Raw genomic sequence first — 25,669 nt, 5'->3', positions numbered from 1 at the left:
CTAAACAAACTCCTGCTTTCCTGTCTGGCATCACTCCTCCCTCCTACCCAGTCTGTATCATACATATTTGTCATATTTTAGAGATCCCTAAAAGTGCCATACGTGTCTTCACTCTGCTCTATATGTTATTCTATCAAGGCAGGCCCCTTCTTCTTTATTTGATAACTTCCTACTGGACAAAATCCAATAAAATCCTCATTTCCTTGGAGAAGAGGTGCTTTCTCAAATTCCTGTGTAGAGCACTGATCACACCTGCATCGCAACAGTCTTTTACCTGCCCATTTTTACTGTCAGACTCCAACTGCCTCAAAGGCAGAGTCTGTATCTTTTATTTCTGTTTTCAGTGCCCACAAAAGCCATTCATTTAATGTCAAATGAACAAAGAAAAGAAATGAAAGGAAGAAAGGACAGAAATTGGAGAAACTGTTAAATCCCGGGGCAGAGGGGTTGCTTGATTTTCTCTGGGTATCTGTAAGACCAGAATAAGGCCTGTTTCAGACGGGTTATGATCCAAGCTAAACAAAGAAACACAGCTGGCTTGCATGAACTAAAAATGATCAATCTTAGGCCAACCCAGATTTAATACCACTGAGAAAAATACTGAGCTCCTTAAAATTACAAGTTCTACACAATCATTTAAGTGAAATGTTAGTTCATTATTTAAGCTTAGATTCCACAGTAATCACTACAATAGAACAATCATGACAGCATGAATCAAATTACCTTTTAATATGATTCCAGGAATAATAAGAACAATCAGACAACTCAAACCGGAAAACCTTTATAAATGGAAAAATACACCCTTGATTCAACAGTCATCTCCATGCTATCCTAAATCAATGTTAAAGCTAATAAAAATTTCCACTCTGTAAGAAGACCTGCATCATGCAAATGAGTGGTGACTCACCTCGGACTCCTCACGTCCAGCTGATAAATGTTTCCATCTTGTGTCCCAGCCAATAACAAGAAGCCAGAGAGAAAAGTGCAGCAGTTGAAGGCATCTGAGCCAACAAAGAGGAACACCTGGGAACAAGCAGGAGCCAAAACTGCTGTTTAAAGATTAATTTGTTTTCAGGAATAAACAGCCACCAAAAAAAGAAAATTCTCCTATTTTTAGAGAAATTTTCTTTCTTCTCCCTTTTAACATTCTCGATCTAAATTCACCAACAATGGAGGAGGAACAACTCTCGTGATTTCAGGAACCTGAGGCTCCCTGAGTACTTCAGCAGTTTATGTAATACCATACCCTAAGGTGGCAGTTTTCAAACTATTACCCCTCAATACATTGACTCATAGGATCCTCAATACCCCAAATCCTTCTTCTCCTGCTTTTCATTAGAACCTTTCATTTGAGAAACACTTGAAATTCACACATTTAAATTTTGCTTCGTGACACTTCTAACAACCTTTTGAAGGGAGACACTATGTAGGAAAAGAAACAAGCTTAAATGAAGTGGCAACTTAAAGAATTACAGGGGCACGCGGGTGGCTCAGTTGGTTGGGTGTCCGATTCTTGGTTTTGGCTCAGGTCATGGTCTCACATTTGTGGGATCGAGCCCCGTGTTGGGCTCAGCACTGGGCATGGAGACTGCTTGAGATTCTCTCTCTCCCTATCTGCCCCTCCCCTGCTCACTCACTCACTCTCTCTCTCAAAAAAATGCTAAAAAATAAAAATAAAAAATAAAAAATTATAATTCTCCCCATGTGCCTGAAAAAAGAAATTAAAAGATTTTTATGTATTCTGTACTATTAGTTCAATGTGATCATTTCTCCTTCAAATGTTCTAAAAAGGAAAGAAAGAAACAAACCCAGCCAAGCAAACAAAACCTGTGATTTCTCATTGGAAGGAAAAGTCAACATGGAAATTCAGAGTGTAAAAACAATATGATAAAAAAGAGTGATGTTGCAAAAGCAATATGATAAAAAAGAGTGATGTTCCTGGAACGTCATTTCGGAAAATGGAAACATCACTAGCACAATGAAGTAATGAGAAGAAATGAAATACAAAACCTGGGGGTGTCTGGGTGGCTCAGTCAGTTAGGTGTCTGACTTTGGCTCAGGTCTTGATCTCATGGTTCTTGAGTTCGAGCCCTGCATTAGGCTCTGTACCAACAGCTCTGAGCCTGGAGACCGCTTCTCTCTCTCTGCGACACCCCCCCCACAACCCCGCCACGCTCTGTTTCTTTTTCTCAAAAATAAATAAACATTAAAAAAAAAAAAAAACAAACCTGTGGCCAAACCAAATCATTAAAGTTGTTTGGGTGATGTTGATAGGAACTGGAAAGAAACTTTAAAAGTTGAATCCCAGGGAACTCAGAGCTTAATGAAGAGCAGTCTTGCCCAGCAAAACCTCAGAGCCTGAAGGAAGAAAACTAAACTAATTCTTCCATGAAAGACATTCTGGCCATTAATTGATCAAAAGCCCTGAACGTATGAGTCCTTTACTCAGAATTTCTTCACATTACTTTGGACACAGAAGGGAATCTACACAACCTCATCATTTTATATATAGCATACTAAGGCCCAGAGAGAAAGTGACTAAACAAAGCTCACAATGCAGTAGAGCATTTAATCTAGGGTTATCACAGAACCCTAGAAGGTGAGTACTACTATGCCTAGTTTGGTGACAAGGAACTAGTTTGGTGACAAGGAAACTGAGGCTCAGTTAAGTAACCTGTTCAATGTCACAGCCATTGTGGAGGAGCTACGATGTGAATGTTGCCCTTAACCCAAAACCTCTGTTCTTAATCATTACACTTTACTGTTCCTTACTCCTGCAGCTTCCTCAAAAGGTGAACACAGGGAGCAAACAGAAATGTTTCCAAAACAGCCTTTCAAAAATCAGAGTGACCCAGGTTGCGCCAGAGTTCAAAAGTCTTAGAGGAACCACTTGCCGGCTGCCTGCTCTGCAGTCCCAAGCACTGAAGTTTCTTATCTTCCCGTGCCAACAGCAGCATTTTCGACTCTGTTCCAACCTCCCGTTCACCTGCATGACAGATGAGCCAAGTTAACAGTGGGCAAAGCTGATCAGCTGGCTGTGCCCAGAAAGCAGATACTGATGGCTGTCTACTGAATTACTGTTAGTGATTAACTTACTAACTTAAAAAAACAATTATGTTCTGTATCTGGACTTTTGATATTGTTTATATGACTGTATAGATATGTCAAAATTCACAGAACTGACATTTTAAAAAGAGTGACTTTTGGGGTGCCTGGCTGGCTCAGTCAGTAGCGCATGCAACTCTTGATCTTGGCGTTATAAGTTGGAGCCCCATGTTGGGGGTAGAGGTTACTTAATAAATAAATAAGTTAATCTGAACAAAATAGTCTCTGCCCTCAAGGCTCTTATGGTCTGTAGTCAATGAAATTTATTCATTCACTAAACAAATCTTTATTGAGGGTCTACTACATATCAGACACTATCCTAGTAATATACAAATAGCATACACAAATAATAACCTAGTAACAGTAATATATAAACAGACAAGGTCCTTACTCTCAAGAATTCTAGTGGAAAGAGGAAATAGTGGAGTAGGTAAATAAACAAATAGGATATTTTCAGACAGTGATGAGTTCCACAAAGGAAACAAAACAGAAAAGTATGATCAAAAGTGAGTAGACAGTGGAAGGAGAGTGAGGAAGGTAACTTTAAATTTAAACTTCAACTTTAAAAAAACTCCAGGGAGGCCATTTTTCAACTGAGACCTGAATGGTAACCAAAAGGTAGTCATGCAAAGAACTTTTGGAAGTACATTCCAGACTAAGGGAAGAACAAGGCAGAGACCAAGAGGCTGGCAAAGTTTGTAGTGATGAAAGAACAGACAGAAGGCCTGTGGCTGGAACGTGGTGGGTCTGGCAGAGGGCAGTATGACATGAGGCTAGAGAGGAACGAGGAGGTTAGAAAGTGTAAGGGTTTGTGATAAGCCAAAGAAGGGGCTAGGATTATAATATATGTATAAAAGGAGGCTACTGGAGGAGAGTAGGAACAAAGGAGAGAGACATAACTTATGTTTTTTTAAATGACCACAAAAGTTGCTCTCAGGAGAATGGATTACAGGAGATGAGTACAGGCAACAGATGATGACAGACCAGAACACGATGCTAGGAAGAAGGGAGAAGAAGAGGGCAGGTGGAAAAATCAGAAACAATCTGTATACTGTAGGTAGAGATGACAGAGTCTGCTAACATAGGACATGAGAAAAGGTGGGATGGATTGTGGATGATCATTCAAATAGGTAGATGGTAGTGCCATTTACTGAGACGGGACAAAATACAGATTTGGGGTGGAGGGAAATAAAATATTCCATGCTAGGTAAGGTTAAGTTTGAGCTGTCTATCAGACATCTAAAGAGTCTGAAACTCAGGAAAGAGGTCTATACATTAGACCTAGAGCTCAATCTCACAAACTGAACCATGAGATCATAACCTAAGCCTGTTTGGGATTCTTTGTCTTCCCCTCTCTGCCTCTCCCCTGAGCATGCTTGCTCTCTCTCTCTCTCTCTCTCAAAAATAAAAATAAAAACTTAAAAAAAATTAATTTTTAAGTAATCTCTACACCCAATGTGGAGCTTGAACCCACAACCCCAAGATCAAGAGTTGCACGTTCCACTAAGCCAGCCAGGCGCCCCTAAAGATTTTTTTAAGTAATCTCTATACCTAACATGGGGCTCGAACTTACAACTCTGAGGTCAAGAGTCACATGCTCTATCAACTGAGCCAGCCAGGGGCCCCCCACTACTACTACTCTTAATCAAACCTCTGCCCCGGCCATGCATATCTTTCTACCCAAGTCAATTTTACCTCCAAACCGTCTTAATGTGAACTGCCCCTATTCCTCCCCCCCATCTTGTTCTATTTTATAGGCATCAGTCTTGTCTGCTAAGCTAGACTGTACTCACTCAAATGTAGTTAACAATGACATATACTTCTTTTGTAGATTCCAAAGCAACAGGAACATAGTAGGTACGCAATAAATATTAACCTTATGGTGAGAATAATCAAATACCAGCCAAAGACCAGGAAAGGAAGAGGAAGGAGGAACTAAGGCAAACACTGAAGGTGCCTAAGGTAACAAAATAAGCTCAACATATCATTATCAACTTACTGGGCATCTGCTCAGGGGAGCCAAGATTTATGGAGTTGTCAGCAGCACCCACAGCCACTCCATTGATGGAAGAACCACAGTCTGCAATGACTCCCAGGCAGGCTGAGCGCCCACAATCCCAAAGTCGTGCTGTTCCGTCTCGAGAACCAGACACCACATTCCTGCCCCGATCAACAATGGCTGTATCCAGAATACCTGGCAAGGAAAAAAAAAAAAAACGACCCTGTGATGGAGTGGGTAGAAAAGGAATTACAGGGCAGAGAAGATGGATCTGCATAATGACTCCATTCCTTCACAAACACACACTGGATACGTACTACAGGCTGGGCAAGTTCAAGTGCTACAAAACAGAAATAAATAAGAGTCCCTGCTTCCCAGTGGTTCAAAGACTAGCCCTTAGAGACAGACATGGAAAAAGGTTTGGATTTAATTCTTAGTGTAGTATCCTAGAACAGTGGTTTTGAAGCTTCAATTTTGGCTTTAAAACATGTGTTTTAAATAAGAATTAAGAAGACATCTTAGTTCAGTTTGAAAATCACGGTCTTACCGCTTCCATTGAGAACTAATTGAAAGGATTAATCTCCCCATTTTACAAAAAGATGTGACTTCCAGTCTGGACAAGATAGAGTAGCCCCATCTCCCTCAGGTCGTTCCCCTTGTAAATGAAAAAAACCTGGACATAAGACAGAAAGTACAAGAAGACTGAAAGATGGGGGCACCCTGGTAGCTCAGTCAGTTGAGCGACTGACTTTTGATTTGGGCTCAAATCATGCACAATCTCATGGTTGTGAGACTGAACCCTCAGTGTGAAGTCTGCTTAAGATTCTCTTTCTCTCTCTCTCTCTCTCTCTCTCCCTCTCTCCCTCTCTCCCTCCCTCCCTCCCCCTCCCTCCCTCCCTCTCTCTCTGTACCCACCCCCATCACTCTCAAAACGAAAATAAAACAAAAAACCATACACAAATCTTACCTCTGCTTTTAAAAAAAAATGTTTATTTTGAGAGAGAGAGAGAGAGAGGAGGGGAAGGGTATACAGAGACAGGGAGAGAGAGAATCCCAAGCAGGCTCTGCCCTGTCAGCACAGAGCCAGATGTGGGGCTTGATCCCATGAAGCTTTTTAACATTCTGATTAAGGATAAAACATTTCTAAATTATCATTTTTTCCAACAAACTAACCAGTTACAAGGGGAAAATGTTCTCACTCTGTCTCTATAACCTGATATCAACTGGCTGTATGGCTAATCCATTTTTAGTATCTGAACTGTGACTTAAATCCATGGGACCTGACAAGTACCACGCTCTATCTTTGTTGTCTAGTGATGCAGCCATTGCCACCCAGCTTTTATCATCACCTCAGCCAAAGGATTAATGAGAAAATGTTGGCACACATCTCTGTCTCTCCCAGCACACAAGCTGATGACCTCCTGGGGAGGATTTTTTTTCACTTGTCTATTGTGGAAAACAACTATCTGTGTAAGGCAGTTAGTAATAACAAGACTCAGTGTCAAAGTAATGTCTAATCCTTGAGGAAATAGCTCATTTAAATGGCCAGTTGGAGGAATTATTTGTGTTTCTGTAGATAACTAGCTTCTGTTTCTACCTTTTGGTGATTCGTCTCCGGGGATCATTAGAGAAGCCTTTTGGAGAAATTACCCTTCATACCTCCTTTGTGACCTTTGAAGGTCACCACACAGCTAGCATCTTCAGCTGACCAGATCTTCAACTGGGCATCCATTCCCCCACTCAGAACCACAAGGCCTGATGGGAAAAACCTGCAACAATTCACATCAAACACATGTCCTTCCAATACTCTCTGGAAAAACAAAAGAAAATTCCATGCTAGTTCTCTTGTCCATCCCCTGATTTTCTCTTACCTCTTATATCCTCGGTCCCTTTAATGAAATATCTACCTGCTACACCTACATACTGGGTTTTAGAACTATGGGGGTCAAAAAGGAACCCTTTAGCTCATTTGTATACCAGGTAGTGTTCTAAGAGCTGCTGACTCCCTTTCCTGTAGCTCTGGCTACAGATGTTGTGGATTTGAAGTTTGAGGTTCTCACAGCCATCTTTAAGTCTACTTCTACATACATGGAGGCTTGAGGACTCTTACCTCTTCTTAAAATCCTCTGTATGGGTTAGAGGGGCTCAGCCATATAATTAGTAATAATAGTCTAGTTACTTTGTCTTAGAAACTGACTACTGAAGGAAGTTAATACCAAGGGACCACCCATTTAGACATTCACAGTAGCTCCTCCACTGTTACAGCCCCAATTTGTTCTGGAAAATCACCAAGATTGAGGATGGTTCCAAGATTAACATATGGGAGAACAAAGGTCAACTGAAGTGCAGTGGTCCTACAAATTTAGAATGTGCCACTCTTCCACCCATGACCCAGTCTAAGGTTTCTCAGACCACCCTTCAGGCATGAGACCCAAAAAGCATATTCAAAGCCTTTACTCTGAGCTCGCCATTGGAAGCCTGCCAGATCTTCATGCTCCCATCAGCACTAGAAGACACACCAAGGCCGCCTCCACTGGAAATGTCCAGGCACGTTATCTATTCAAAAAACAAAACTGGTGTTATAAATAATGAAATGCTCTTATTCTCTTGAAATATGTTAAAGATTTCCCTGTTTCACATTCTCCCAAGACTTCTTCAAGCCTACACTTCCCAGCACAAAGGACATCACCTGTCTCCTAACAAGGCTAGTGCCAATACCTTTTATTTCTCAAAACAAAAAGATGTTCTTCTAATCATCTATATAGTATCCTGCTTCAGCTTTTTAAACAGTTTTTCCTATCCCCATACCATTTCCATCATTTGCTATTTTAGAATTAAGATACCTAATTCTTAGGAACCTATTTACACAAAATAAAGTCAACTAAAATGTACCAGAAGGATTCAAGGAAAAGCAAAGATGCTTCCAATTTACTATTTTACATTCTCTCTGTAAAATCCTAATTGTGTGTATATGTCTATTTCAGAATAAGTAACAAAAAATTCTGATTCACTTATGCAGTTTCAACATTAACAATGACTTCATGCATAAGCAATGATCATACACATGTATACATACATACCCTTTTTATTAAAAAACACCCAGGTGCAAACATTCCAGAAATGTAGGACTAAGATATATAATCCCAGATATATTCCCGGCAACAGTGATTCCCATGTGACCTAAATTATTAAGGAGAAAGTAGGGACTTTGGCTTTAAATTATCCAACCTTCTATTTTACTTTTTTATATGCCATTCGAGCCATAATGAGTAAATCTGGCAAGAACTGAAGGGATACATCTATCAACTCTAACACAATCTAAGACTTTTCCTTCATGTTTTGAGAGAGAGACTTTGAGCATATGTGCAAGTGGGTGAGGGGCAGAGAGAGAGGGAGAGAGAATCTCAGGCAGTCTCCATGCTCAGTGTGGAGTCTAATGGGGCTCAATCACATGACAAGACCATGAATTGAGCCAAAATCAAGAGCTGGACGTTTAACTGACTGAGCCACCCAGGTGCCCTTTTCTTTACTTTGGTTCCTTGGAATAAAAGTACTGTTAACTTAATTGTGGATCCTTTAATTTTAAGGATTATGACAACAATTAACCTTTATATCATGTTTTATCATTTATAAAACATTTTCAAATACATTATACTATTTGATCTTCATAATAATCCCATTCTGCTCCTAGTTTCTTATTGCTGGTAATAGCAACACAGAGGTAAATCGGACAGCCCTGCCTTCACATTCTAGTGCAGGAGAACTATCTCCCAGATCTATCTTTCTTCTCCAAGACTACTGCTACCACCCTAATCTTGGGCCTTAAGCCCAACTACTGGTATTGCCAATTAACTTCTTTCAACTCCATGTCTGGCTCCCCAGCTACACAAGCTCTGTAAGTGTCAGAACAATGTCCAGCACTTTCTTTCTTTTTTTTATTTCCTTGAAAGATTTTTAAAAATTTTTTACTACTTTTTTTATAATTTTTTAATGTTTGTTAATTTTTTTTTTTTTTTTTTTTTTTGAGGGGCACCTAGGTGGCTCAGTCGGTTGAGTGTCTGCCAAGCTCAGCTCACGATCTCGCAGTCCATGAGTTCGAGCTCTGCATTGGGCTCTGTGCTGACAACTCAGCCTGAAACCTGCTTCAGATTCTGTCTCCCTCTCTCTCTGCCCCTTCCCCGCTCATGCTCGCTCTCTCTTTCTCTCCTTCTCTCTCTCAAAAGTAAATAAACATTAAAAAATTAACATAAGTGGAATCAATATTGTTAAAAAATAACATTAAAAAATTTTTACGTTTATTATTTTTCTGGTGTGGGAGAGAAAGACAGAATCCCACGAGGGGCAGAGAGAGATAGACAGAGGGAGAGAGAAAGAGAGAGAGAAAAGCAGGGCTTACCTGAAGTGGGGCTCGTGTTCACCTGAAGCGGGGCTTAAGCTCACCCAATGTGAGACTCAAACTCACAAACCATAAGATCATGACCTGAGCCAAAGTCAGATGCTTAACTAACTGAACCACCCAGGTGCTCTTTTTATGTATTTATTTTGAGAGAGAGAGAGAGAGAGAGAGAGAGAGAGAGTGAGCACACAGTGGGGGGGGGGGGAGGGGGGGCAGAAAGCAAGGAAGAGAAAGATAGGGTCTGCACTGTCAGTGCAGAGCCCAACATGGGGCTCAATCAAAAACCATGAGACCATGACCTGAGCCAAAATCAAGAGTCGGACACTCAACCAAATGAACCACTCAGGTGCCCCTGAAAGATTTTATTTTTAAGTAATCTCTGCACCCAACATGGGGCTCCAAACTTACTTCCCTGAGATCAAGAATCGCATGCTCTACCAACTGAGCCAGCCAGGCGTCCGTGTCCAGCACCTTCTTAACACAATCATAGACTATGTACATAGTAACAACTCAACAAATACCACCAACAGCAGTGTGGTAATAAGAGTGAAGTACCTCACGGGCACCTGGGTGGCCCATTTGGTTAAGCATCTGACTTCGACTCAGGTCATGATCTCTTGGTTCGTGAGTTCAAGCCCCTGCATTAAGGCTCTGTGCTGACAGCTCAGAGCCTGGAGCCTGTTTCAAATTCTGTATGTCCCTCTCTTTCTCTGCCTTTCCCCCACTTGCACTCTGTCTCTCTCTCTCAAAAATAAACATTAAAAAAAAAAAAAAAAAGGAATGAAGTACCTAAACAACACTAGGTAGGCAAGTGAAGCCATTTGACCTATATCCATAAGAGCAACCACAGTCCTCATTTGCAGGGCCCAAGAAACAAAGACATTTAAACACTCTCCTACTCACTCTCTGAAATAGAATTAATCCCTAAAGCAACAAAGCGCAACCCCTTTCCTGACTCAGGTAGTCTATCCAACTGCCAGCTAGGCATCTGTCCACCTTTGGCTTTATAGTGGTCACCTCAAACTTAACATGTTCAGAACAGAACTCTCATTTCTCCCTGCTCCACACCAATACAACTACTTGACCTCATTAGTAAATGGCACCACTATTTACCCACTTCTTTGGAAATTTTTGGAAACATCCCTTCTCCTCATTTTCTCTCACATCTCACACCCACATCATTAGCAAATCATGTCTAGTTCTACACCCCAAGAAGGTAAGCTCTACATCACAGTTTTATTCACTGCTATAGTCTCAGTGCCCAGAGAAGTACCTGGAATATAGCAGGTGATTAATAATTGGACAAATTACCTACTGATGAACTCAAATAAGAGAAAAGGAGAGTAAGAAATAGAAAAAGAATAAGAAATAGCATAAGAAATAGAAAAATTAATAATTTTTTTAAATGACCTTCTTTCAACTATACTCAAATAAAAATAAGTAAATTTGGAGCACTTGGGTGGCTGAGTCAATACAGCACATGACCCTTGATCTCAGAGTTGTGAGTTCAAGCCCCACATTGGACACAGAGCTTACTTTAAAAAAAAAAAAGTAAATTTAACTTAATTACAAATATATTTTTTTACAAATGTTTTATATTATATGTATTATACACTGTATTCTTACAATAACGTAAGCTAGAGAAAAGGAAAAAAAAAAATTACCTACTTCTCAAAGGTTCTCCCAACTCTGCTAAAAAGTTTATCACTTCCTCCTTTAGTAAGTCTGCAGCACTATGTTCGTATATTGTAGTGGTCAACCGTGGGCAAATTACCTCATCACGTTTGGTGATGTCTGGAAACATTTTTACTTGTCACACTTGGGGAATAGCTCACTACAATAAAGAATCATTGAGCTCAAAATGTCAATAGTGCCATGATCGAGAAACTTTGATATATTCTATTGTATCTTCTCAGTTAATATACTGTCCCTGGAAGGGACAGGGATATTGTTACCTTACGTGTGTTACATATCTCTGGGGACCTAGTTCCCTGATATAAAAACTAGTTGAATCTGAACTACTCAGTTCTTCCAAAGTGAGAGAACATTGAAGAGTCGATTATAGGTCATACCAACTGTCTCCTTTCTCCAAACTTTTGTTAAAGAGGAAAGGGAACTAACATTACTGAATAGCTATTATGTACCAGACATGTAACAGACACTACCCAAATCTACTATGCTCAAAAATCTCTAAGATAGGTATTATTTGTATTTTTCAGCTGAGAAATCTGGGGTTTAAGAAGGGAATAAATAATATTGCCAAGGTGAAACAACAGAGCCAGGATGTAAACGTAGGTCCGGGTCTAAAGCTAAAGATCTATTTCTTAGTCATGGCAAAAAAACCCAGATGAATTGGATAATTCTAAATATTGGATAAATATGACAATTCAAGCGAGTGAGATAAAGGATGGATTACTTTATAGTGCTGTGATATGCTAATCACTTCAAAAAGAATTAAGTTAGATCCCTACTTTAAACTAAGTAACAGGAGCACCTGGCTGGCTCAATTGGTAGAGTCTGCAACTCTTGATCTCAGAGTCATGAGTTCGAGCCCCACGCTGGGCATGGAGCCTACTTTAAAAAAAAAATTAAATTAAATAACAAAAGTAAAGTTTGAAATGTAAAAAAATAAAACATTCAAAGAAAATACTATATAATTGTATTTAACACTTATATCGTGCTTACTATGTTTCAGACCGAATTCTAACTGTTTCAATCCTCATAACACCCCTATTTTACAAATAAAGCATCTGTGGCACACAGAGGTTAAGTACCTGGCCTAAGGTCACAGTTAGTAAGTGGCAGAACCAACATTCAATGCCAAAGAAGCAAATCAAATGAGTCTATCCCTAAAGTCGGTGCTCTTACCCATTATGCTTACCATTACACCCAAAGTGAATATATAAAAATCATGGACTACCATAAGCAGGACCCCAAAAGTGTTACCATAAAGGAATAAGTTGCTGGGTTTTATTATCTAGAGATATTAAATATCTGTATGTCAAAAGACACCATAAATAAACAATAATAAGAAGCAACTATCTGAAAAATATATGGCAAAGGGTCAATACCCTTAATATAAGAGCTCTTATCCTCAACATCATTCATTATCAGGGAAATACAAATCAAAACCACAATGAGATACCACCTCACACCTGTCAGAATTGCTAAAATCTGTAACACAAGTAACAACAGGTACTGGAGAGGATGCGGAGAAAGGGCAACCCTCTTGCACCGCTGACTGGGACGAAAAGTGGTGCAGCCACTCTGAAAAACAGTATTGAGGTTCCTCAAAAAAACCTAAAAACAGAGGGTGCCTGGGTGGCTCAGTGGGTTAAGCATCCGACCTCAGCTCAGGTCATGACCTCACAGTTTGTGAGTTTGAGCCCCGAGTCGAGCTCTGTGCTGACAGCATGAAGACTTCTTGGGATCCACTGTCTCTCCTCTCTCTCTCTCTGTCTCTCTGTCTCTCTCTCTCTGTCTCTCTCTCTCCCCCCCCCTTTCTCTCTTGCTCTCAAAATAAATAAATTATAAAGAAAAAAAAAATCTTTTCCCTAACACTTTGCATTTATTTTGCTTACACATATCATTACAGCAGTTTTTTAAAAATCCTCTCCTTTATCAAGTGTTTATAATGCAATCAACTTAGTTTCCAAAGTTTTCACACTTAGATTACATTGGTTGGACATATTTAATTCATTAACATAATTTCAGAAACAATATAACTGGAATTATAACTGATCCTTGGTAAGCATTCAACTTAATCAGTAGTGTCAACAATATGCAGATCTCAGGAACGAGCTCATAAATCGTGAATATGCTGTGAGCATCAGTCAGTATGTTTTATATGGGAAATGCAGAGAAACAGTTAGCTCAATAAATTAGTTAAGTGGAAGTCAGTTAAAACATACCAAAAGCTTTATAATTTGCATTTCCTGTGACTCGACAAGTCTGTTTTACCAATGTATTCTAATTTCTTCCTATCTTTGTGAGTAAAGGGTTAGCTCTAAGTATACTATCAAAATATGAAATCAGGAAATCAAAGATACCTGAAAGTCCAGTAAGATTGGAAAAAATAAACTGTGGTAAAATCATACAGCAGAATACTATGCAGTTCTTAACAGAATATATAAAAAGGTGACGTACAATGACGTACATAACATATTATTAAGGAATATAAAGCAAGTTATAAAACAGCATATACTGTAAAAACCTATTTTGATAAAGTATTTAAAGAAAAGACAGGGAGAATCAAGTAAAATAATACATAAAGCTTAGCATGGTACAGACACATAGTAGGCAAATGTTGGCTATTACTACTAAAATTATTATTAATACAGGCTTTGTACCAAAAGTTCGCATTAGTTATCTTCAAGTAGTAGAATGTGAGTGATTTTTCACCTTTTTTACATTTCCTAAATTTTCATTACTAAATCTATGTTCGTTTTATAATATGGGTAAAAACTAGCTATTTTTAAAATAAGAAATGGAAGGTTTTAATATAATCAGTTTATCCACATATTTCTCATTTATGCTTCCATGGTAGTTAGAAAGAGCATTATCACAACGACCTCTGAAAACTATCCCTCAATATGCTGTACTTGGAATTTTGAGAAAATGTCCCTGCCTTGTCGGCAATGAGACAGAAATATGAACAGTGACAAATTATACAAACACAGTTACCAGCATTACCCAAAAACCACTAAGCAGCTCTGCTAAAACATATATAAATAAACTTCAGACAATTCCTTTCTCTAAGATTAACAGTGAGTGGATTTATGTACATATTCTATGTGGACCCAAATACCGGTTTTGCCAAACATCACACTTCAGCTGTGTTATCTTAACAATGCACAGTAAATGAAAGGCACATTAATTATGGATGTCTATAAGCACTCAAGCAGATAAAATGAAAAAACAACATGCCATTATATTTTCTCCTCATTGTTTAACTTTTTTTTTTTTTACGTTTATTTATTTTTGAGACAGAGAGAGACAGAGCATGAACGGGGGAGGGTCAGAGAGAGGGAGACACAGAATCCGAAACAGGCTCTGAGCTGTCAGCACAGAGCCCGACGCGGGGCTCGAACTCACAGACCGTGAGATCATGACCTGAGCCGAAGTCGGCCGCTCAACTGACTGAGTCACCCAGGCACCCCTATTTTCTCCTCATTTTATCAAAATACTTACACTCTTGGAATGAATTCTGGAAAAAGTAGTGTATGGTGCCAAAAACTTCGAGGATGCGTTTTCCTCCGGACAAGAAATATGAATGCTTTTCTAAATAGAGAGGGAAAGATGAAATTCATCAATAAAGTTACTCCAGTGAAATTAAAGCCTCTTAAAGAAAACATCAGGATGATAGGAAATTTTCATCTTTTAAATGTACCCGCTCTTATTGCCCTTTCCCAGCTCACAACACAACCACTCCCCTATAGATCAGCAGCCCTTATACTGCAAAGGGGTGCAATGTAATTTTGTATTGCTTAGATGCCATTATCTTTTTATGGTGAAGTAAACTCCCACAGAAGACAAACCAACAGTAAGTACAAATGACAAACACGAGGGGTGTTTAGGTGGCTCAGTCACTCAAGCTTCTGACTCCTGCTTTTGGCTCAGGTCATGATCTCACGGTTCACGAGATCAATACCCGCGTGGGGCTCTACACAAGACAGCATAAGAGCCTGCTGGGGATTCTCTCTCTCCCTCTCTCTGCCCCTCCCCTGCTCCCAGGCATGTGTGTGTTCTCTCTCTCAAAATAAATAAACACTTAAAAACACTTTAAAAAAATGACAAACATGAAGGCATTAATTTTTATGAGAAAATCTAATACCAGTACTGTCAATTAGCAATGGGGCAAGGAACAGGATTAACAGGAGGAAACAGCACCAGATTCCAAGTCTAGGGCCTAAACAATCAGTCTAAAAGTAAACTTACCGCCTTTAAGAACTTTTAGATAAAATGTTAGACTACTGATATCTATAGTTACCAGAGAAAATTAGCAAATTATGGTATACTTATACAATGTGTATGCCTGGTCAGGACTTCAGTGCTCATTCCTACCTAGGACTTAAACTGACTACACATGTTCACTGACTGCTCATCGCCCCATAGCTGTATTAATTCCCCATGTATTTTTGCTTAGTCATTACCACATATCTTTCAGCTGTTGTAGCAAGAAAACTGGTGACATAGTGGGAAACCGCACCTAGAACTAGATGTTAGATCCAGGTGACATAACTTGCAAAGGCAGCCTTTGTAACCATTTAAGATTTCAAGGTAGCATGTATACAGGTATAAAAGGCTTGGTAAACGTTTCAAGGATTCTTGCAAATAGGACAGCCCTTTATTCTAACTGCCAGAATACCAGCACCACCATCTAAGTGTGTATCTCCTACAGGGAAGCTGAGGAGCCACACTCACCCAATGGTTCCTAACCTGTTATCGCTTTTGCAGCAGTACTTCAAAGTTTCTGGAAATTCTGCTGAACAATGAAAATGTCTTCAAAAATCAAGATTTTCCAAACCTTTTTCTAAGGTTAATCTATATACAACAAACACAGGTCCTCACAGTTCATTAGAAAGAAGAGTTTCAGGGGTGCCTGGGGGGCTCATTCGGTTGAAAGCCCAACTCTTGATTTCAGCTCAGGGCATGATCCCAGGGTCGTGGGATCAAGCCCCGCATCAGACTCTGTGCTGCATGTGGAGCCTGCTTAAGATTCTTGCTCTCTCTCTCTCTCTCTGTCCCTCTCCCCTGCTTGTGCACCCTCTCTCTCTCTCTCTCTCAAGTAAAAACAAAAAATTAAAATAGAAGGGATGAAAAATAAAATATTTTCTTAAAACGTTTCAAAATTATAATATTCTCATCACTAAAAATCAAAACACTCTTATTACAAGTATTCTACTCCTTTAAAAACACCATCAGAATACCTACCTATACAAACAGCACTTTCTTAGCCAGCATATCCATATGTGGTTGCCCGCAGGTTTTTCATTAAATTAGTTTTTGCTTCTAACCACATGACAAAGCCCATACGGCAGCAAGAGAGCTGACCTGGATTTGGAATTGCCTCCTGTATCCAAAATTAAAGCGTCAGCTAAACTCTCCTGGTTTAAACATTCCTATCAGCAAGGATTCAAGGAACTCCATGAACTCAGTGTTCAGGCATCTGTAAGAACTGGGTTTGCTCTCAGAAGACTTCACTTCTTTGAAACTAATTATATGAAAGATTTCACCAATCAGTGGTATTCTCTCACTTATCAATCAAGCAATTCAGCCTTTAATCCGTAAACAAACTATGGAGGAAAAGAAATGTTAAGCTACCTTCCAATATCAGCAGTAGAAAATCATGCTGTTAATGAAAATATTTTAATGAAAAGCTGCAGGATATCAAAACATAAAATTCAGGGCAAGGTTTGGGGGAAGAGTGTGAGCATTCCATGCTAAGATAAAATTCAAAGTCAAACTTTTTTATACTCCAGGATTATGTATTTAAGCATAATCTACTGTTTAATAGAATGATGTAGCAACTGCAAAAGTTGACTGCAAAGTGACTCAGGGCAATTAGGAAACAAATGAATGTTCAACTATAACCACTTACTGTCTTACCTAGCAGGTACACTGGCAGAAATTAGCAATGAGGTTGGAAGAGATAAGGATTGTATCAGGGCCTACGTATGAAGGGAAGAAAGGAAATCAGAACTGACGCTGTGGCTGGCAAAACACCTGGGAAAAATGTAGGCTTGCAAGCTGGTGTTCGTATTTGGAAGTTTATAGAACTGGTTTCAATTCTGGCATACAGTCTAACTAGATTTGATTACTAGGGTTAATTAACCTCTCAATCTGTTTGCTTATGTGCAAAATGGGAATTTAAAATATCAATCCCACGGGATTGTTATGATAAGCAAAAACTCACTTTTGTAATATTTTATAGTTTCATTCATATGCAGTCTCCCTCCCCATTAACCAGCCTATAGGTAGAATATCATCTCCATTTAATTACACATTAAAAGAAAGGCTGGTTTCCCCTTTGGGAATCAGGTTACCCACCAGAGCATACTGACTACAGCCATCAGAATGAGTAAGGAAAGTCAGATCTTAGGTTCTGCAATACAGTAAAACCCCAAGCATAACTCATTACAGAAACATGCTTTTAATCCAAAGCATTCATTTATCAAGGCAAATTTTAAGAACCATTGGCTCAGTTGTGATTATGTGATATTGGGCGTCATATTCTACTCGTATTGCAAGACATTGCTAGTTTAACAAGTTAAAATTTATTAGAAATGATTAATCATCTTGCAGAATACTCACAGAAAAGGTTACTCGCAATCCAAGGTTTTACTGTACTTAGTTTGGCCATCTACTCACTTCAAAGACCAATGAGAAAAACTATTAAGTACTATTAACGTAGGTCTTCATCAAGGCCTAGCCAGATAAAGGCTATGCTGTCCAATATGGTAGATACTGGCCACATGAGGTTACTGAGCATTTGAAATACGGCCAGTGCAAATGAAGAGATGCATTTTTATTTTATTTAAAATTTAATTTAAAAACTAATACTTGACTCAGTTTTTGGAAAACTTTTTAAGTATATTTGGAACTACTTGGGTATGTGAATCTGTGTTCTCACCTGTAAATTTTATAGAACCTAAATACATTTATCAAGTATTTTCAATAAAAAATTATAGAGTCTGAATTGAGATGTGTGGTAAATGTAAAGTATACACAGGATCTCAAGAACTCAGTAAGAAAAACGGAATGTATAATATCTCATTAACAATTTCTTAATATTAATCATAAGTTCAAATAATATTTTAGATCTACTGGGTTAAATAAAATATATTATTAAAATTAATTTCACCTGTTTCTTTTTACCTTTTTTATGTGGTTCCTAGAAAGTTTTAAATTACATATGGGGTTTACATTATTTTACCTACTGAATAGCGCTGATATAAGGGAAGTAAGAATAAGTATACGTAACTAAAAGTATCTAAAAGTATATGTAACTACAAAAGAAAAAAAAAACTTGACATTCAAAGGCGTAAAAACTGTGATTATTATACAAGTAAAGATAACACAGATATACAAATAACAGTATAAATATTTACAGTAGATATATAGGTACTACCCAGTTTTGGACTCGGTGTCATCTAGAAGACATAAAAACCTACCTTATTTATTTCATTCACAATAAATCCTTCTGAAGCTGTAACTTCTGGGATGCCATCGAGGCCAATTCCTTGACAAGTCAGGCTACCATACAAAGTTGGTTTCCCTACATAGCACAAAAGAAGCATGTCTCAAGAAAATAATAAGAACTCAACATTGTTCTCCTTGAAGACCCAATTCAGGCATTTCTACTTATGGTAGGAAATTGGCTCATGGAAGAATAGAAGGTACTTGTGTTAAAGTGACGTGAAGTGGAAAGAGCACTGTCCTAAGTGAACCTAATTTGGGAGGGAGTACACTCACGAGCTAAAACCTAGGACAAAGATTTAGAGATGTGATACGGCATTTGTAAGAAAACTACTAGAGTGATCTCAAATTCAGTTTTACGGACTGTGAAATGGAATTCTTTCAGAATGAAAGATAAAGACCAACATGCACAGATGTATTTATCTACAGTATATATATATCTATATATCTATATATATATATATCTACATATATATATATATGTAGATATATAGATATATATATATAATACATAGCAAAGAATTAAGCTTCAGTAACCTAGAAAATTTGCCTAAGTAGACCACTGTTTTTGCAGTGATGAGGGCTAAATAAGACATCCTACACATAAACATAAGCAGATGGTAGAATGGAGTTAAAAACATTCTCTTCTATTCTTCTTCTGCACTTTATATATACACTTCTGTAAGAGCCCATAATACACTTTATATGTCTGACCTCCCTATTAGACTATAAAGTCCTTGAGTTCAGAAATGATCAGGGTCTACAAATTATTCAGTAAATAATTATTGCACTAAACTGCAATTCTAGGAGTAAGAGGGGAGTAGAAAACATCAAGGATTCACACAGAGTAGGAGTGCTTCCTAGAGAGGGTGGGATTTAAGTAGAACCTTGGAAGATTACACTTAGACAGAGGATAGAAAGATAGGGCTAGGCAGAATATAAGGGAAAGAAAACCAAGTCAGGGAGGAGCATGTCAAGAATAAAAGAAAATTAGAAAGAACAAGATAGGGAGGAGGCATCAATTAATATAACAGTTTGGTTAGGGACACCTGGGTGGCTTAGTTGGTTAGGTCATGGAGTCAAGATTGTGAGATCAAGCCCAACATCAGGCTCCACACTGAACATGGAGCCTGCTTAGGATATTCTCTGTCTCTCTTCCCCTCTCCCTCTATCCCCCCCCTCCCCACGCTCTATATATAATTTTTCAAAAATTGTTTTGAAATACCAGTTTGGTGGGGGTGCCAGGGTAACTCAGTTATTAAGCATCCGAATTCGGCTCGGGTCATGGTCTCGTGGGTCATGAGTCTGAGCCCCACGGGGGTTCCGTGCTGACAGCTCAGAGCCTGAAGCCTACTTTGGATTCTGTGTCTCCCTCTCTTTCTGCCTCTCCCCCACTCATGCTCTGTTTCTCTCACTCTCTCTCAAAAATAAATAAATATTAAAAACAAAAAATGCTTTAAATAAGTTTCTTTGCCATTAACATTAAAAAAAATACCAGTTTGGGGCACCTGGGTGGCTCAGTTGGTTAAGCCTCTGACTTCAGCTCAGGTCACGATCTCCTAGTTTGTGGGTTCGAGCCTTGCATCGGGCTCTGTGCTAGCAGCTCAGAGCCTGGAACCTGTTTCGGATTCTGTGCCTTCCTCTCTCTCTGCCCCTCCCCTGCACACACTCTGTCTCTCTCTCTCTCTCAAAAATAAATAGACATTAAAAAAATTTTTTAAAAATACTAGTTTGGAAAAAAATAAATTAAAAAAACAAAAAAACAAAACACAACAACAAAATACCAGTTTGGTTAAAACAGTCATAAAAAGGTAGTTGAAGGATATTAATGGAGGAACTTACAATCTGGGATAAAGGTCTGGAATAGAGAAAATCTAGCAAAGAAGCTTTGGGAAGGAAAGTGGTGTGAAGTGCTAGTTCAGAAAGAAGCCACAAAAATAGGATCAAGGGAACTGTGCTTTTTGTCCACCTCCACAATTCCCTCCTGGCTTCACCCACTGCCCCATGATGCCTGGTCTACAGAGTGTATCATTTTAACCAATCTTCTGTCAACACCCTCAAAATGACCTTTCTACCTCTGTAGTCACTGAAATGATCTCAGTCTTGGTTTTCTGTTTATAAAATAGAATTGGTTCAGTCAGTAGAACATAGGAATCTTGATCTCAAGGTCATGAGTTTAAGCCAAGCCCCACATTAAGGCATAGAGCTTACAGGAAGGAAGTGAGGAAGGAAGGAAGGGTAAGAAAAGGAGGAAGGAAGACACTCTTAAATGTCTATGTCCACACCAATGCATTTATCTACATCTGCACTTACCCTCACCTTCTTTCATCTTAGTCTTTTAGAGTTAATTGAATCTCTCTCTCCTTTAAGACACTAGCTTTTCAGTTAGCCCTTCTCTCCTCTACATATAACCTGTATTTTAATTGCTCTACAATTAGTTCTCATCTTTAAAAACAAAATCCTTGACTATGAGACCTAGCTACTATCTTCCATACAGCATCATTTTCCTCAAAAGACTGTTTAAAATTCTAATTCTCAGAGAAATAGAATATAGTTATATAAAGAATCAAAGGTATCTGAGGTTAAGGATAATCAGTAAAACAAAACTCACAAATTTATTAAAAAAGTTTGATTCTTTTTTAATAGTACCACAATAACTACAAACAAATGGATAAGACTAACACAGAAGTGTCATTCAAAGAAATAACTGATAGGATTTGGGAGCTATCTGGACGTGACATGGTAAAGTGACTAGGTTTTTCATTCTGATGCCTAGAATGGTGGTAACTTAAATTTGAAAATCAAGAAAGAAAGTCTGTTTGACAAGAGAAGTGCTCAGCTTGGTTTTAGATTTGATAAAATCAAGAGAACAGTGAGAGCTTCAAGCATTAATGTCTAGCAGATAATTGTTCAATTTCTGCTTGAACTTAAAGAGAGTTCAGGGCTGGAGCCATACATCTAGGAATCATCATCAGGAAATCACAAATGAAACTACAGAACTGCTTAGAATACAATAATATATAGCTAAGGGACTTAATCATTCCCTGAGTAAGTCTGTGGCCTCCAAATGGAAAACTAATCTTAAGGCCTTCCCCTGAAATGGAGGAGTTGGTGTGAATGGTCAAGAACATTTGAAGACTATGAGCATTATGCAAGGAGTTTGGGTCAAGAGAAAGTATGAAGCTCTCTTCTAGGGGTAGTAAATCCCCTTTCTCTAAAGGGAAGGCATATAGTTTTGGGCATATGGACATTACCTGGGGGGTGACAACTCAGCCAGGCTTCCCCTTCATCCTTCCTATGAAGAGAAACAAAAGATTAATTAGGCTCATTCAATGCTGAAAAGGATGCCACTGGTGCAAGGGGGAAAGAAGATCATATAATTTTCAGTTTGGACATAGTACTGAGGTATGATCCAGTATAACATCTCATCCAGGCATAGATTATTCTAAGACAAACTTTATTTACTGAAGAAATATTCATGGATTAAGCACTTAATGCATAGATATCTACGGGTTAAATGAATACTCAAATATTTCATCAATAGGGAGTTCACTATCCATACAGCTGACAGTTTTGAAAAATCAAGAATACTTTCAAAACTGTACTGGGACCTCATCAAAATAAAAAGCTTCTGCACAGCGAAGGAAACAATCATCAAAACTAAAAGGCAACCAACAGAATGGGAGAAGATATTTGCAAATGACATATCAGATAAAGGGTTAGTATCCAAAATCTATAGGGAACTTATCAAACTTAACATCCCAAACCCAAATAATCCAGTGAAGAAATGGGCAAAAGACATGAATAGACACTTCTCCAAGGAAGACATCCAGATGGCCAACCGACACATGAAAAAATGCTCCACATCACTTAGCATCAGGGAAATACAAATCAAAACCACAACGAGATACCACCTCACCCCTGTCAGAATGGCTAACATTAACAACTCAGGCAACAACAGATGTTGGCGAGGATGTGGAGAAAGAGGATCTCTTTTGCATTGTTGGTGGCAATGCAAGCTGGTACAGCCACTCTGGAAAACAGTATGGAGGTTCCTCAAAAAACTAAAAATAGAACTAACCTATGACCCAGCAATTGCACTACTAGGCATTTATCCATGGGATACAGGTGTGCTGTTTCGAAGGGACACATGCACCCCAATGTTTATAGCAGCACTATCAACAATAGCCAAAATATGGAGAGCCCAAATGTTCATCAACGGATGAATGGATAAAGAAAATGTGGTGTATATATATATATACACACACACACACACACACACACACACACAATATGGAGTACTACTCGGCAATCAAAAAGAATGAAATCTTGCCATTTGCAACTACGTGGATGGAACTGGAGGGTATTATGCTAAGTGAAATTAGTCAGAGAAAGACAAAAATCATATGACTTCACTCATATGAGGACTTTAAGAGACAAAACAGATGAACATAAGGGAAGGGAAACAAAAATAAAAACAGGGAGGGGGAGAAAACAGAAGAGATTCATAAATATGGAGAACAAACTGACAGTTGCTGGAGGGGTTGTGGGAGGGGGGATGGGCTAAATGAGTAAGGGGCATTAAGGAATCTACTCCTGAAATCATTGTTTTACTATATGCTAACTAATTTGGATGTAAATTTAAAAAAATAAAAAATAAAATTAAAAAAATACTTTATATGTAGATATTTATTGGGATTACTGGAAACCAAGCCCTGTGCCAGACACTTTGCAAACAGTGTAATTAATCCTCACAATTTAACAAAATACCTTTTATTATTCCCATGTTAAAGATTAAAAACAAACAAACAAAAAACCTGAAGCTCAGGGGCACCTGGATGGCTCAGTCATTTAAACATCTGACTCTTGGGGCGCCTGGATGGCTCAGTGGGTTGAGCATCCAACTTCAGCTCAGGTCATAATCTCGCAGTTGTGGGTTCAGGCCCCACGTCAGAGTCTGTGCTGACAGCTCAGAGCCTGAAGCCCGGTTTGGATTCTTTGTTTCCCTCTGTCTCTGCCCCTCCCCCACTCACATTCTATCTCTCTGAGTCTCTCAAAAATAAATAAACATTAAAAAAATAATAATAAACATCTTGACTCTTGCTTTCAGCTTGGGTCATGATATCCCAGTTCCTAGAATTGAGCTCCACGTCCTGCTCCATGCTAACAGAGCAGAGCCTGCTTGGGATTCTCTCTCTCCCTCTCTGCCCCTCCCTTGCTCTGTCTCTCTGTCTCAAAATAAACTTTAAAAATTTTTATAGGGGCACCTGGGTGGCTCAGTCGGTTGAGCATCTGATTACTGATTTCAGCTGAGGTCATAATCTCACGGTTCATGGGTTCAAGCCCGGCAATGGGCTCTGTGCTGACAGCACGGAACCTGCTTGAAATTCTCTCTCTGCCCCTCTCCCACTTGTGTGTGCTCTCTCTCTCTCTCTCTCTCTTTCTCTCTCTCTTTCAAAAGAAATAAAACATTTTGGGGGGAGGAGAATGAAAAAAAAAAGTTAGAGAGGGGGGAGCCAAACCATAACAGACTCTTAAAAACTGAGAATAAACTGAGGGTTGATAGGGGGGTGGGAGGGAGGGGAAAGTGGGTGATTGGCATTGAGGAGGGCACCTGTTGGGATGAGCACTGGGTGTTGTATGGAAACCAGTTTGACAATAAATTTCATATTAAAAAATAAAAATAAATAAACATTTATTAAGAAAACTGACTTTAAAAAAAAACCCCTAAAGCTCAGGAAAAAGTGACTTGCTCAAGGTCACCTAGCTATCTGGAAAATGAATTGAAACAAGGGACTAGTACACAATGTCTGCATTCTAACAAGTCACTGACTTTTTACATGTTTTAGAATGCTCCTCTCCAATCATCCAAATCCTTACCTCATCACTCTTAACACTTTTAGGATATAATGAAAAAGACTTACACTTTTGAGACAGAAAAATCTAGGTTGATACTAAGTAACTCTCTGTCACTTACTGGCTGCAAAATCCTAAGCAAGTTACTTCTTTATTCCTCTCCTGCATTCTCTCCTGGTTGGCCCTCAGTAAAGGTTAGTGTTCTTCCTTTATTACTTGTCACACATTCTGTGTTGTAGTAAGTAATTTAGTCCACATAGTAAAGTGTAAGTTTCTTAAATGCAAAAACCTATGTTTTATTCATCTTCACCACTGTTCCGATTTGAAAAACCCTTAGTAGTAACAGTTGCCATTCATGGCACTGCTGTACTCATCATGGTGCACGCAGTAATAACTTGCACAGTATACCATGAATAAATAGATATTGAATGAATGGTTTGCTGTGCATTCCCAATTAAGCTGTCAGCTTCTTGAAGGAAGGAACCACTGTTTAAAACTCCACTACACTCACAGGGTCTGGACATAGTGGTTGTTACACTGTTTCCTGAATAGAACTGCCCAATATGTCTAACATAGCACTGGGAGTCGGAGAATACAAGGATTCCATCATACACTCAAAGACAATGTGGAGGTAGGTGGTTGAGTACTAGGACTTTTGCAAATACAGTAAATATTTGCTAAATGACTAGGACTACTTGGCTAAGAGTTTCCCTGCCTCCCAGTTTGCCTGTCTTTGTCCACTCATTGATCCTAATCCTGGTGCTGGGATCACACAGCACGTAACGTGTTGCCTTGACCTCAGGACAGCTCTTCTGAGAATGAAAACCTATGACCACGTGTGACTTCTTTTTCTACACCCAGGGAGCCCTTAAGAATCGATGAGGTAATCCCTATCCTGGACTGGGTACAGCGCTCCTTAACGCAAAGACAACATGCGTTACCCGCCTCCTCCGTCCCGGGCCTGGGCCTTTGTTCACCTGAGGGCTTGGGCCCAGTCGCTCTGAATCCTCAAAGGCGCCGCCATCTTAACCCCGCCTCCACCTGCCCGCCTCTTCCGCTCTTCGCCGGAAGTGGGTCCCAGAAGGGGCTGCGACGAGATTGGAGGGCGGAATCTC

The 25,669-nt window shown here is 39.1% G+C and overlaps 1 protein-coding gene across 5 annotated transcripts in view; it reads right to left on the bottom strand.

The window, feature by feature from the left end:
- Positions 1 to 25,629, bottom strand: part of PAAF1 (proteasomal ATPase associated factor 1) — a 37,616-nt gene extending 11,987 nt beyond the window's left edge. The window contains exons 1-10 of one of the 5 annotated variants that reach the window (XM_019449781.2): positions 25,532 to 25,626; positions 21,953 to 21,993; positions 18,674 to 18,777; positions 14,691 to 14,780; positions 7,562 to 7,660; positions 6,764 to 6,914; positions 5,105 to 5,299; positions 2,895 to 2,986; positions 908 to 1,023; positions 724 to 779 (exon numbers count right to left, since the gene is read on the bottom strand). In XM_019449781.2, coding sequence (XP_019305326.1) covers positions 724 to 779; positions 908 to 1,023; positions 2,895 to 2,986; positions 5,105 to 5,299; positions 6,764 to 6,914; positions 7,562 to 7,660; positions 14,691 to 14,780; positions 18,674 to 18,777; positions 21,953 to 21,993; positions 25,532 to 25,578 — 991 coding nt within the window. In that variant the 5' untranslated portion in view covers positions 25,579 to 25,626. Of the gene's footprint in view, positions 1 to 723; positions 780 to 907; positions 1,024 to 2,894; positions 2,987 to 5,104; positions 5,300 to 6,763; positions 6,915 to 7,561; positions 7,661 to 8,184; positions 8,285 to 14,690; positions 14,781 to 18,673; positions 18,778 to 21,952; positions 21,994 to 25,531 lie in introns of those variants that run through there. The other 4 variants (XM_019449779.2, XM_019449780.2, XM_019449778.2 and 1 more) reach the window with 4 other exon arrangements.
- Positions 25,630 to 25,669: the final 40 nt, after the last annotated feature.

This window comes from Panthera pardus, unplaced genomic scaffold, assembly GCF_024362965.1.
Source record: "Panthera pardus isolate Hobbes unplaced genomic scaffold, ASM2436296v1 HiC_scaffold_12, whole genome shotgun sequence".
Taxonomy (NCBI): Eukaryota; Metazoa; Chordata; class Mammalia; order Carnivora; family Felidae; genus Panthera; species Panthera pardus.
The sequence above is the reverse complement of the archived record's forward strand: the minus strand, read 5'-3'. Positions and strand labels throughout refer to the sequence as shown.